Below are 13,072 nucleotides of genomic sequence, written 5' to 3'. Positions count from 1 at the left end.
CGACAATGAACAGAACTTGTATTTACCTAAGTCTGGTTTCTTTATATTTCTGGAGAACTTTTAATGCTGATGGTAATTTGGGCTCACGTATTGGAAGTTGTTTAATATCAGCTTCAGTCAACTGGCAAAACTGGCCCACCGTCTGAATACCACGCTCTTCTAAAACTATCTTTAAACCTTCAAACCTGCCATAATAAAGGGCAAGATAAAGTTTTCTAAATTCAAAAAAATGAATATCAGACACATATACAATACTTTACTTGCAATACAGTAGCACATCAGTGCTCAGATAGCTCTCAAAACTACAATTAGAGTTTCAGACAACCTGTCCAAGTAAAATACTTTTTTTCAACTGTTTTGCTTGGCTAGACAAACAAGAACAACTAGACTATGTAAGGGACCAAGTGCATCACATGTGGGTAGTCCCCTGCTGAAACAAAGGGCAAGTGGGAAGTTACCCGTAGCTCTACACTGTCTTAGTTTAGGAGGATATGCCTGATGGCTAGCAAAAGCATACAAAAGGTGCTCTTGCTCTGGGTGCTGTACCAAAATTAAAACACACACAGAACGCTGTCAACTATTCTGAAAATTTACCAAAAACCCCTGACCTATCCACTAAGACTGGTGGACACTATGTACACTGTGCCCAATGGCTCCCCAAAAACTCGAAAACCCTATACCAAGGCGAAAGAATACTAAGAGAAAAAGTTGTTGTCTGCTTTCCCACCGTTACCCCTACATTAAGGGGTCGGTTACCTGATGCGCCTTTCCTTACACCATCAAGCATGGTTTACAGTTTGGCAAAGGGGTTTTTACGACTGCATGCCCTTGCTGTCATCAACCACAGTTATTGGCAATGGGCCTAGCCTTTTACTAAAAAGTAAGATTTTATTCTTACACCCCTACCAGACGGTGCAATAGGAGAAAAAGTGCTTCCTATAATTCCTCGTCCAGTGCAATTCCAGTCACCAATAACAGTCCCAAGGTACTGAAATCCTTGAACACTGTTTCCACTTCCTTTGAATAGTGAGGCAAAAATATATCTCCACTTCCAGTAGGTCGACTGAATAACTGAAGACAAGGACATGTTGTGCGTGAAAGCCAAAGAGGTAGCTACTGCTCTGACTTCATGAACTTTCAATTTAAAACTATGCAACATGCCTTCCTGGATCTGTGAATGTGCCTCAAATGTCCCTCCGGAAGAATGACAAGGTATTCTTAGACAGAGGATGAGAAGGATTCTTGACCAAACATCAGAGGTTACTGGATGGACCACTGATCTTGTCTGTCCTGCTCATAGTACCTAATACCTCTGACTGGAAAAGTTGTCTTTCTTCTTCCTCATTATCAAGAATATCCACCAAATTCTTAATGGTAAAAGAACGGTCAGGGTTAGACGGATCCTGGTTCTTAGGCAAAAAGACTGGGGTAAAGGTGCCAGCTGCATCTCCTTGGGAGAAACCTTCCCTTTTATCAATGGCTTCAATTTCACTAATGTGCCTAGCAATAGTTAAAGCTAAGAGGAAGACTGTCTTGTATTTGAGATTCCTAAGCGAAGTATAACACAGGTGTTAGATTCCTAAGCAAAGTATAACACAGGTGTTAAAAAGTTGGACCCATCAGCCACTTCAAAACCACACCCAGATTCCAGGAAACCAGACTGTCCTCCCTGTTTCGTCATATCGAAGGACCTTAACAGGTCACTAATATCCGTGTTCGAAGAAAGATCTAGGCCTCTGTGTTTAAAAACTGAGCCAAGCATAGCTCAATACCATTTAATGATGGGAGACAAATTTCTAGAGTTCCTCAGATAAACATGGAAATCAGCATTCTGAGTTACAGAGGTCTTAAAAGAAGAAACATTGTGGTTTCAGCACCACCAACGGAAGACTGCCCACTTGGCTTGGTAGACAGGGCAAGAAGATTTTTGCCTGAATTGTGCAACAGCCTATGCAGCTCCCCTTGAAAAACCTTTGCTAAGACAAGCTTGCAGACAGTTTGAAGCCTATCAGGGCAAGAGTGGACAACCTTTGGTGGTGTCTTCTGAAGTGGGGTTGTCTTGAGTAAAGATGGTTTTTGGGGAAGGAGTCTTGGATAGTCTACCAACAGCCAAAAGTGGATCAAGAACCACTCCTTCAAGGGCTAAAACGGGGCTATCAGGGTCATAGTTGTGTTGTGGTGTGACTGGAACTTGTTCAACACCTCCTCAATCATGCTCATGGGTGGAAAGCATACAGATCCAGATTGGACCAATCTTGCAGCATGACATCTGTTGCCCATGAAAGAGGATCTGGGCGCTTTTCTTAAATTACAAGTGTTACTTTAAAAATATGCCTGGTACAAAGTTTGCTTGCCGATGGGAAGCAAATTCTCATAATACTAGTAAATATAATGGAAGCCAAGAAAAGCACCAAAAAATCACTGGTAAAGGTGATACATAAAAAGATGCAATAAGACACTACCTACAAAAACTAGTGTAATTACCTACAAAAACTAGAGTAACTAACTCGTGTTTGTTGTTGACTAAATTTTATAAAAGGCTAGTTTTTACAATATATTTGAGAGGATAATATTGAAAATAAGAGAGGGGACCAGGAGCCAGCTAAGACAAACTTTGTCTGCGTATTTCCCAAAACATTAGTTTAGTACATTCAAATCTCCATAACTCAAGCTTTTCATGAATGAATTTGAATATTTTAACACTAAAACGCATATTGGGCGTATTTTACATTGACTAAAATTGTCTGTCGTGTGCTTAATTGACGTAAAATACATAGACTCAAAAAAGTTTTAAAATATTTGCGGAAAAATTGTTATAGGCCTACTAGGCGGAAAATTTTGAATCACGCGCCTTGAGGGATGCTGGGAGTTCACGGATCAAGCTGTTGTTTTGTTTACAAGCGTTACGCAGGCGCGCATGCGAGAATTTCTTTCTTTTCGCACTAAAAAGCATCAGCGACACATCTCAGAAATTCTTTTGTCACTTTGTCAAAATTTTTGCACCGTATTATATTAGCCGTTACAGTTTTATATATGAAAATTTGCGCAATTTCATGTAGAATACAACAAAAAAACAACCCATGGTTGCAGCTTTTATCAGTTTTGAAATATTTTCATATAAATCACGATAAGTGCAAAATTTCAACCTTTGGTCAACTTTGACTCAACCGAAATGGTCGAAAACGCAATTGTAAGCTAAAACTCTTACATTCTAGTAATATTCAATCATTTACCTTCATTTGGCAACAAATTGGAAGTCTCAAGCACAATATTTCGATTTATGGTGAATTTTTGAAAAAACTTTTTCCTTACATCTGCGCGGTAACTCTGCCGAAAAAATCAGAAATTCTTTCGTCAGTTTGTTGTAATGCTTGCACTGTTTTATATTAGCTGTTCAATAAAATTCTATATATGAAAATGTGCGCAATTTCATGTAGAATACACTAAAAACAACCCACGGTTGTAGCTTTTATCAGTTTTGAAACATTTACATATAACTCACAATAAGTGCCAAAATTTCAACCTTCGGTCAATTTTGACTCTACCGAAATGGTCGAAAAATGCAATTGTAAGCTAAAACTCTTACATTCTAGTAATATTCAATCATTTACCTTCCTTTTGCAACAAATTGGAAGTCTCTAGCACAATATTTTGATTTATGGTGAATTTTTGAAAAAACCTTTTCCTTACGTCCACGCGGTAACTGCCGAAAAAATCAGAAATTCTTTCATCAGTTTGTTGTAATGTTTGCACCGTTTTATATTAGCCGTTACATAAAGTTTTATATATGAAAATGAGTGAAATTTCATGTACAATACAACAAAAAACAACCCATGGTTGTAGCTTTTATCAGTTTTGGAATATTTCCATATAAATCACAATAAGTGCCAAAATTTCAACCTTCGGTCAACTTTGTATCGACCGAAATGGTCGAAAAACACAATTCTAGTAATATTCAATCATTTACCTTCATTTTGCAACAAATTGGAAGTCTCTAGCACAATATTTTGATTTATGGTGAATTTTTGAAAAAAACTTTCCTTACATGCGCGCGGTAACACTGCCGAAAAAATCTGAAATTCTTTTGTCGGTTTGTCGTAATGTTTGGTTTTATATTAGCCGTTACATAAAGTTTTATATACGAAAATGTGTGCAATTTCATGTAGAATAAAACAACAAAAAAAAACAACCCATGGTTTTAGCTTTTATCAGTTTTGAAATATTTTCATATAAATCACAATAAGTGCCAAAATTTCAACCTTCGGTCAACTTTGACTCGACCGGAATGGTCAAAAAACGTAATTGTCAGTTAAAAACTCTTACATTCTTGTAATATTCAATCATTTACCTTCATTTTGCAACAAATTGGAAGTCTAGCACAATATTTCGATTTATGGTGAATTTTTGAAAAAACTTTTTTTCTTACATCCGCGGGTTACGAATTCATGCATCATATTGTGATAATATTTTCTCTGTGTTCCTTTGATCATTTTACAATTTGTTATGTACCAAAATCATCGCAATTTAGTGTACCATACAACGAAAAAAATTAACTCATTAGCTTTAATCACTTTGCTCACGGCATGATTTGTATACAATTATACATGAAATTTTTTTTTCGCGCTGTCATATATTCCAATATTTATATATGATAATGATATTTTTTTTCATTTCTGATGGTTGCATATTAAACTTCAGGCAATGACAAATAAAGGAGCCAAAAATGAACTCTTAATCTTGAGAAATAAGCGTGCTGTGATAAAAAAAAAAAAAAAAAAAATTTCCCCGCTTCAATGCTCACTCCCGAACCCCGCCGCCATATGGGAGACACTTTCGGAAATACCAGCTTGGCGCTTAAGGGTTAAAAGTATTATATTCAGTAATTATCTGGGAATAATTTTTAAAAAATTTCTTTTTTATATGCATTATTTTCTTGCATATCATATTCAATTAATTTCTTTTTTGCTTTTTGGTACTATTTTATTTTCATAGTTTACAAAAGCTAACTTGATTTTTATTTAAGCATTTTTGTTCTTTATGATATAAAATTTTTTAATTCTTAAAATGGTTTGATAAATAATAGTGGAGATAGTTTTCAAAATTTCCAAAGTGTATAAAAAAAAAATCACAAAAAATACCAAATTTGCAACTAATTTGTATTTTTCATAACTAACAAACCTGAGGTCTTAACATTAGGATTTACTAGCGCCAAGCTGGAAACCGGTAGAATTAAAATTACACTTGTGAGATCCAGGGACTATTGGCATCTATACCAGGTCACGGGGCATGTATACCCAGAATGCCCACGGCTACCTGTGACCCACCAGTTATATTTCTAACCCAGTTTAGACTGCTAGAGGGGTGGTTCGAGGTGGGCCTTTACCTGTTAAGACCTCAGGTTTGTTAGTTATGAAAAATACAAATTAGTTACAAATTTGGTATTTGTTCATATACGGAACAAACCTTCGGTCTTAACATTAGGATAGACTTACTATTGGAGGGAGGTAAGTCTCTACAACTGACTGGGAGTTTGCCACCTTATCCATTTCCGAATATATAGGGAAATTCTAAGAGGATGGACAATGAACCTAGAACCAAAGATATAAGCAGATCAATGGTTTTTCCCCACTGGGTGTAGATACCAATCTATTGTTTACTCTTGTCCCTTGCAACTGGATCCACCTTCACCCCTCTTTTCCCTATTATCCAGAGGGGTGTGTTGCTACTGAAAAGTATATCATAACCAAAGATAGCTTCACAGTATGGCTGACCACCTCACCTGCATCTAGTCCGTTCCAGCACATGACGGTACTCTCCTTCATATTGCCCGTAGTTAAAGGAGTAGAAAGAAAGTAGTAAAGAAAAAAGACCAGTCATCCCATTCATTCTACTTTCATACCTTCATCTTAGACTAGACGCAAACTGACCTGCCCGGGGCACTGGATGAGCTATACCACTTGTTGGGCCGCCACCACTGGACCCAAGGAAAAAGTCTCCAAGGATCTATGGGCGTCCTCTTTCAAATAAAATGAGGTGAAAGTTGTTTGGCGTTTCCACACACCAGCTTTCAGAATTCTATCCACAGACATGTTCTTAAATGCCAGAGAAGCACTCAAGCCCCTGAAGTCATGAGCTCTAGCTCCCACCTGGCTATCTGACCCTCTGTCTTCTGCCATATAAGCATCTCTGATCGTCTCCCTTAGCCAAAACGATATTGTATTCCTGGACACTTCCTTCTTGTTCCGTCCTGTACTTACGAACAACCTCCGGCACCCCAGCCTGAGGTGCCTTGTTCTCTTTAGTGCCCTGACGGGGCAGAGGAGCATCTCATCTTTGTCATTGTCTACAAAGTCTGCCAAGGAAGGTATGGTAAAGGAGTCGAATCTGCCGTCTACTATTGTTGGATTTTGGGTCTTGGCCACGAATTCTGGGACAAACTCAAATACCATTGATCTCCAACCTCTCGAGTGCTTTATGAGATATGACAGGCCATGTAGCTCCCCCACCCTTTTGGTTGAAGCCAGGGCCAATAAGAAGACTGTCTTCAGGGTCAGGCTCCTATCCGTGGACTGCCTTAGTGGTTCGTAGGGGGGGTTTTGTCAGACTACTCAGTACCCTGGTCAGATCCCAATCTGGGGCTTTTAGCTCCTTTGGTGGGCATGACTGTTCAAAGCTCCTCATCAGCATGGCCAACTCCAATGAAGACGATATGTCCACTCCTTTCATTCGCAAGACTGAGGCTAGAGCCGCCCTGTACCCCTTTACTGCAGATACAGACATATGCTTTTCTGTTCTGAGATATATCAGAAAGTCTGCTAACTGCTGAATAATGGTACCGAGTGGAGACAAGTTCCCTCTACGACACCAATCACAGTATGCTGACCACTTTCCTTGGTATACTGTCGCAGATGATTTTCTGATATTTCCTGCCATCTGAGTTGCTGCTTTCTGCGAAAACCCTCTCGCTCGGAGGAGATACTTGACAGTCTCCACCCGTGAAGCGATAGGGACGTCAACCGACTGGTGGTACCATCTCCATGTGCAGCTGACACAGTAGGTTGCTCCATGGGGGTAACTCTCTCGGCACATCTACTAGGAGTTCCAGTAGGTCTGGAAACCACTCTGCTTTCGGCCATAACGGGGCTACCAGGGTCATCTTGAGGTTCTGAGACCGCATTACCCTGTTCAGAACCTGACGGATTAGACAAAACGGAGGAAATGCGTACACGTCCAGATTGTCCCAGGGGTGTTGTAGTGCATCTTCTGCTACTGCCTCTGCGTCTGGGACTACTGAACAATACACTTCCAACTTTTTATTGTACCTGGTTGCGAATAGGTCTATGATCGGTCCTTCCCACAACATGAGCATCCTGTCCACTACCTGTTGGTGCAGGGACCACTCCGTTCACAGAATCTGATCCCTGCGGCTCAACTTGTCGGCCACTGTTTCTTTTTCCCGGAATATACCTGGCCCTGATGTCTACCAGGTTCTCTATAGCCCACTGGTGAAGTTGAACTGTCATCACATGTAACTGCCGAGAAACTAGGCCTCCTTGCTTGTTTATATAAGCTACTACTGTGGTGTTGTCTGACATCAATACCACTGAGTGTCCCTCTACTCTCTCCCTGAATTCCTGTAGAGCTAGAAACGCTGCTCTTAACTCCAGCACGTTTATATGGAGTTCTCTGTCCTTGCAACTCCATTTTGCTGACACCATCAACTCCTCCATATGGGCTCCCCAGCCTTCTAGTGACGCATCCAAGAACAGCAAGAGGTCTGGAGAGGATTGTTGAAGGGGGACACCCACTGTCAGATTGTCGTCGTTCATCCACCACAGCAAGTCTTTCCTCACTTCTGCCGACAAGGGAATTTGCTCGTACGGGTGATCTACTATTGGTGACCAAAACTCCTTCATCCTCCATTGTAGGGACCGAAGGTGTAGCCTTCCTTGTGGTACTAGCTTCTCCAGGGAGGTTAGGATTCCCAGTACCACCTGCCACTGTCTTGCTGGCTGTGTCTGCTTTCCCAGAAAGGCATTCACCACTTGTTTGCATTTCTCTATTCTTTGGTCTGTCGGGAATACTTTGGCTTGTGTTGTGTCTATAACCATTCCCAGATATTCCAAACGTTGACTTGGATCCAACTGCGACTTTTCCAGATTTACCACAATACCTAGGCTGTGACAAAGCTGCAGGAGGGTCGCCCTGTCCCTGAATAATTTCTCCCTGGACTTTGCTATCACCAGCCAATCGTCCAGATATCTTATTAGCCTGATCCCCTGAGCATGCGCCCACGTCGACACGAGGGTGAAGACTCTTGTAAAAACTTGAGGAGACGTTGTCAATCCGAAGCACAGGACCTTGAATTCGAAAGCTTTCCCTGCAAGACTGAAGCGGAGAAATTTCCTTGAAGACTGATGGACTGGTATCTGAAAGTATGCGTCCTTTAGATCGACTGTCAGCATAAAGTCTCTGATCCTGACTGCTCGTAGAACCGTTTTTGGAGTTTCCATCTTGAAACTGGTTTTCCTTATAAACAGATTCAGCGTTGACAGGTCCACTTCCCGTTAGCTTTGGGTACCAGGAAAATCCTGCTGTAGAAGCCTTTTGACGGACTGCATACTTGTTCCACAGCTCCTTTTTCCATCATCTTCACTTCGTCCTGAAGAATAGTGGCCTTCTGAGATTTGTGGGCATAAGTGACGTGGGGTAATGGCTGATCTGTCAGGGGCGGGGTTACCTCGAACGGGATCAAATACCCGATCCTGAGAACATCCACCACCCACTGCTCTGCCCCTAGTTCCTGCCACACCTTCCAGTGATTTGCCAGGCAACCCCCCCCTTCCTATCTTCTTGAGCCTCTCCCTCTTCCCCTATTGCCCCTTCCTCTGTTGTTTCTATTGTGAAAGGGCCGATGAGTTAGCCTCTTTGGGGAAGAGGGTCTTGTGACTCTATTAGGGATGTTATGTCTCACTGTCTTCTTCTGAGACATTTGCTGTTGTCTTCCCTCCAAAGGAGTAGTTTGACTGTTAGACGTTTTCCTAACTGCCTGTTGCACCAACCTATCGTTAGTGTCCATCCTTCTTCTATCTATCGCCTCTTCCAGTATGACCTCTGGCAACAGCAGTTGCGATTCCAAGATATCCCCATTCCTCATTGCTAACAGGGAATCCAAATCCACATTGCGGCTTAGTCTAGCCAACGCTGCATCTCTCCTCATTAGCAGGATATTTGCCCAAACATTGGCACTTACGTTTGTCAGGTACGCAATCGCCTTGGAACCTGACTGTAGTAATCTAATGAACAATGGTTCATCCACTACTTTTCTTGTTGCTTCCGAGGATGCAATCTTCGCCACTGCTGTTGACCAAAGGTCTAACCAAGAAGCAGCCTGAAAGACAGAAGCAGCTGTTGCTTCTAACGTAGCAGCCTCTTGGTACGTCATCGAAGGGCACTCCATTTTAACCTGATCTAAGGTTAATCCAGGCCTTAATCTTACAACATTAGGGTTCATTTGTCTAGACAGCAAAGGGACCTTCGGTGTCGTATAATATTTCCTTTGCTTTATCATTGGAGGGGGAATAAATTTAAATGATCTATTAGATCTTAAGGAATTATCCCTCCCTGCAATCTTTGCGTTTACGTGTTGCAAGACCGACTCCGCATGACTCGAACAAGGCAATTCATACGACACCTTGGTATCCCTTTTTAATCCAAATGCCATGTCAATTCCAGGCGGAAGCTTACTGGCCGGTGTTTCTGTCTTCTCCGAAAGGTTATTGAATTGACGAATCAAATCAATCACCTCTGCATACGAGGCCAGAAACTCTTGGTTTTCTCCTTCCTCCGGCTCTAGTGTACCATTCTCTGTCACAAGGGATGTTGTCTCGCCCCTATCTTCTGACATACGGCCCAGAATTCCACGGCCGCCTGCCTCTACGGCCGCGGTCTCTTTGATCTTTGCTGGCCGCTGTTGGCTCGATCCCGGATAGTCAGCAGGGGAACGAGAACGCCTCACTCTTTCTCTGCTCACGGATCTAGAGCGAGAATCTCATCTAGATCTCCAAGATGAAGGCTCCCTTAAGACAGATATAACTTCGTCTCTATTAGTTTTGGCATCGTTTATGAGCGTCGGAGAGCTCGGCCTCGACCTTCCATCCAGACGGACACTGCCTTCCACGAACGTATCCAACGAGGTTGCCAACTCCCTATTTTTCGTACTTTTAATAGGAGCCTTATCGTCCTTCGTACGTATTTTGAACGGCCTTACGAGCGAAACTGGGACCTGCATTCTATCCTCTGCTGCACCTTTCGCCGCCAACGTCGATTTTACCAGCGGTATCGTAGTTTTTGCGATCCGAACTGGCAACTCCGCATCAGCCACTAGTCCGTCGGTCATCGCCTCTCTCGCTTGTTCGGATTCTTGCGAACGGCTTCGTCTGCTAACCTTGTGCTTAGTAGCCACTGACTTCCCGACCTTCCTGCTGACTTGGATATGGCAGTCTTGGTCCGAAGATGAGGAAGAATTGATTCTTCTCCTCTTAGCCCGAGGATCCGCCAGGAACTCCTGAATCCTCCTCCAACGCTTGACTGGCGCTCGCCGTGACGTTATCGGACTTAGCGATGACGCCGAACTAGAGGAAGAAGACGAAGAAGGCGAATCACACTTTTTCTTTTTTGTCTCTCTTATTCATTCTCTCCTCTATATCCTGTAATTTCTGCATTACAGTTTTTATTGACGGGTCAGAAGGCGTATTAGCGTCTGGGTGCAGCGAAATAGGCCGAGAAGCAGTCTGTGACGTCATCACGCCTGCCATATCGGTGTGTGACGTATGTTGTGACGTCATCCCTCTCGTAGGGAGAGACTGTGAGGTTTCTGCTGGCAACCACACGTTTGCTGCCAAACTACCTCCCACGTTCTGCATCGCTGTAAACACTGAGTTTGATGGCAAAGACGCGGCATTAACTCCCATAAATTGCAAGCCCGGGGATGAGGAACATTCAGCGCTGGCGGACCCTGCTGGAACCGTGACGTCATATAATGCGCAAGCAGACCATCCAAGGTTGGTACGCCTGGTAGGCCTAGCGCTGACCACGTACCATCTAACCTATGCGCTTGAGGAGCAGGAGCCTGGAACAAAGACGGTGGATCTCCCCCTCTACTTGCTGGGAACAAAGGAGAGTGCATATTATTCATAAAATTACCCAAGGCCCCTCCTGACGTTTCCGATACTGAACCGCTAGGAGAAACCGAAGGGGTATGAGACAAATCAAAAGCAGGTGGAGAAACATATGGAGCAGCCTGGTTTATTGCCGATACAAAAGAAGCCGGTAAGGTTTGGTCATCCAAAGATGGCGTCACCACCTTCCTTTTGTATTGACTTTTCCCATAGAACTTCTTCCACTGTTCCACCGACCAACCGCGACAAACAGAACATGGATTAGTAATCGTACATACGTTTTCCCTGCACCTACTACACGTTGGATGAGGATCCGTCGACACCGAAGTTAGGAACCTAGAACATGGAAAGCCACGGACTCCTGGGCATTTCCTTTGTTTCCTCTTCGAAACGGTAGACGATCCCGATGTTGAGGCAAAATTCTCCATCATACCACTTATACACTCTTTCCTCACACTGAGCACACTCGGAGAAAGAAAAGGTAATAAGAAATGAAAAATGAAATGGATAAAGAACGGGCAAACTGAAAAACCGGCTTTAAATCAGATAGACAGTAACACGTCTTATCTTAAAGGCAGTAGGAAAATAACTGGTGGGTCACAGGTAGCCGTGGGCATTCTGGGTATACATGCCCCGTGACCTGGTATAGATGCCAATAGTCCCTGGATCTCACAAGTGTAATTTTAATTCTACTGGTTTCCAGCTTGGCGCTAGTAAATCCCAATGTTAAGACCGAAGGTTTGTTCCGTATATGAACAAAAACATTTTTGCTCCTATCAAAGAAACATTTTGTTTACACATTCCTTATCACTATAAATCAGCACTGTAATTTTCATTACGATAGCTCATGATAACCTAACCCCCTGGTTGATACACTTAAGAACAATATTTTGAAGAGTAAGTTAATGTGGAGTGCAGTCTACTGAAAGATAAACACTTGCCCACCTCCTGATGCCCAACTTGTGCTTGTAATCATGCAATGAGCATGAACAGTCAGAAGCATCTTCTTTTTAAGTCCAATTGTGAGGTTCCTAGGTAATAGATGGATCATGAACTAAGGATCATTGTTAAGCAGACAAACGTCTAATGATGGAACAAAATACATCAATCATAAGTCAGTAAGAATTCACTAGGAACACTTTACAGACAAGACTCTTACTGTCACTGGTTATGTTAATATTCTAAAGACCAGGACACACCTTTGAAAAGAAAACATAGCATAGCATCATCAAAAGGATTGAAACTGACAAAAGTATGTCTGTTTTTCTCTAGATGCTATGGATTCTGTTTTCACAAAAGAAGACAGCCAAGTTTGTGGAAAGGTAATGGGAGTTAAAAGTTTAAACAACAATGCTAAATCTACTACTCCATTTAAAGTACATATAATACTTAACCGTGAGACCAACTGGATTAATAAAGAAGTGTACTGCAACAAGCCAGCCAATGAAAAACACTTACAGAACATACGTATACTATATCTTAACTGCGAATAGTATAGTAATGTCTCTAGAGATTATAACGGAGCACAATTAAAATACAACGAAAAAAGCAAATTCTTAATATAAAATGTGGCAATAAATTTTTCATACCAAAATACCAGAATAATTTATTTCATAACAAATTGGCAGTGCCTTAAAAAAAAACACTTACAAGAATGGAGAGGTGAGCTCTAAAGCTACACGATCCACCATATCTTTGCAGCTTGTCAACGGTGGATATAATGGCTGACTACAATTGACATCAATAGGCGAGTCAGGATCTGGCTGAGACTCTTCTGGGTCACTAGGTGGTGTTGCTGTAAACACAAATAAACTTCTTAATACATCAAGATAACCTATATTCATATTAGCCAAACATATTCTTCCATTAATGCATCAATTTGCAAACAAATA

At 41.9% G+C, this 13,072-nt stretch overlaps 1 protein-coding gene across 3 annotated transcripts in view; it reads right to left on the bottom strand.

The window, feature by feature from the left end:
- The window catches only part of LOC135221780 (telomere-associated protein RIF1-like), a 104,433-nt gene that overhangs the window by 22,000 nt on the left and 69,361 nt on the right, over positions 1-13,072 (bottom strand). For 2 of the 3 annotated variants that reach the window (XM_064259626.1, XM_064259627.1), the window contains exons 14-15: positions 12,831-12,975; positions 27-185 (exon numbers count right to left, since the gene is read on the bottom strand). In XM_064259626.1, coding sequence (XP_064115696.1) covers positions 27-185; positions 12,831-12,975 — 304 coding nt within the window. The remainder of the gene's footprint in view (positions 1-26; positions 186-12,830; positions 12,976-13,072) is intronic. The other variant, XM_064259628.1, reaches the window with a different exon arrangement.

The sequence above is a fragment of the Macrobrachium nipponense genome, chromosome 3 (assembly GCF_015104395.2).
Source record: "Macrobrachium nipponense isolate FS-2020 chromosome 3, ASM1510439v2, whole genome shotgun sequence".
NCBI lineage: Eukaryota > Metazoa > Arthropoda > Malacostraca > Decapoda > Palaemonidae > Macrobrachium > Macrobrachium nipponense.
This window is presented reverse-complemented; position numbering and strand designations above follow the sequence as displayed.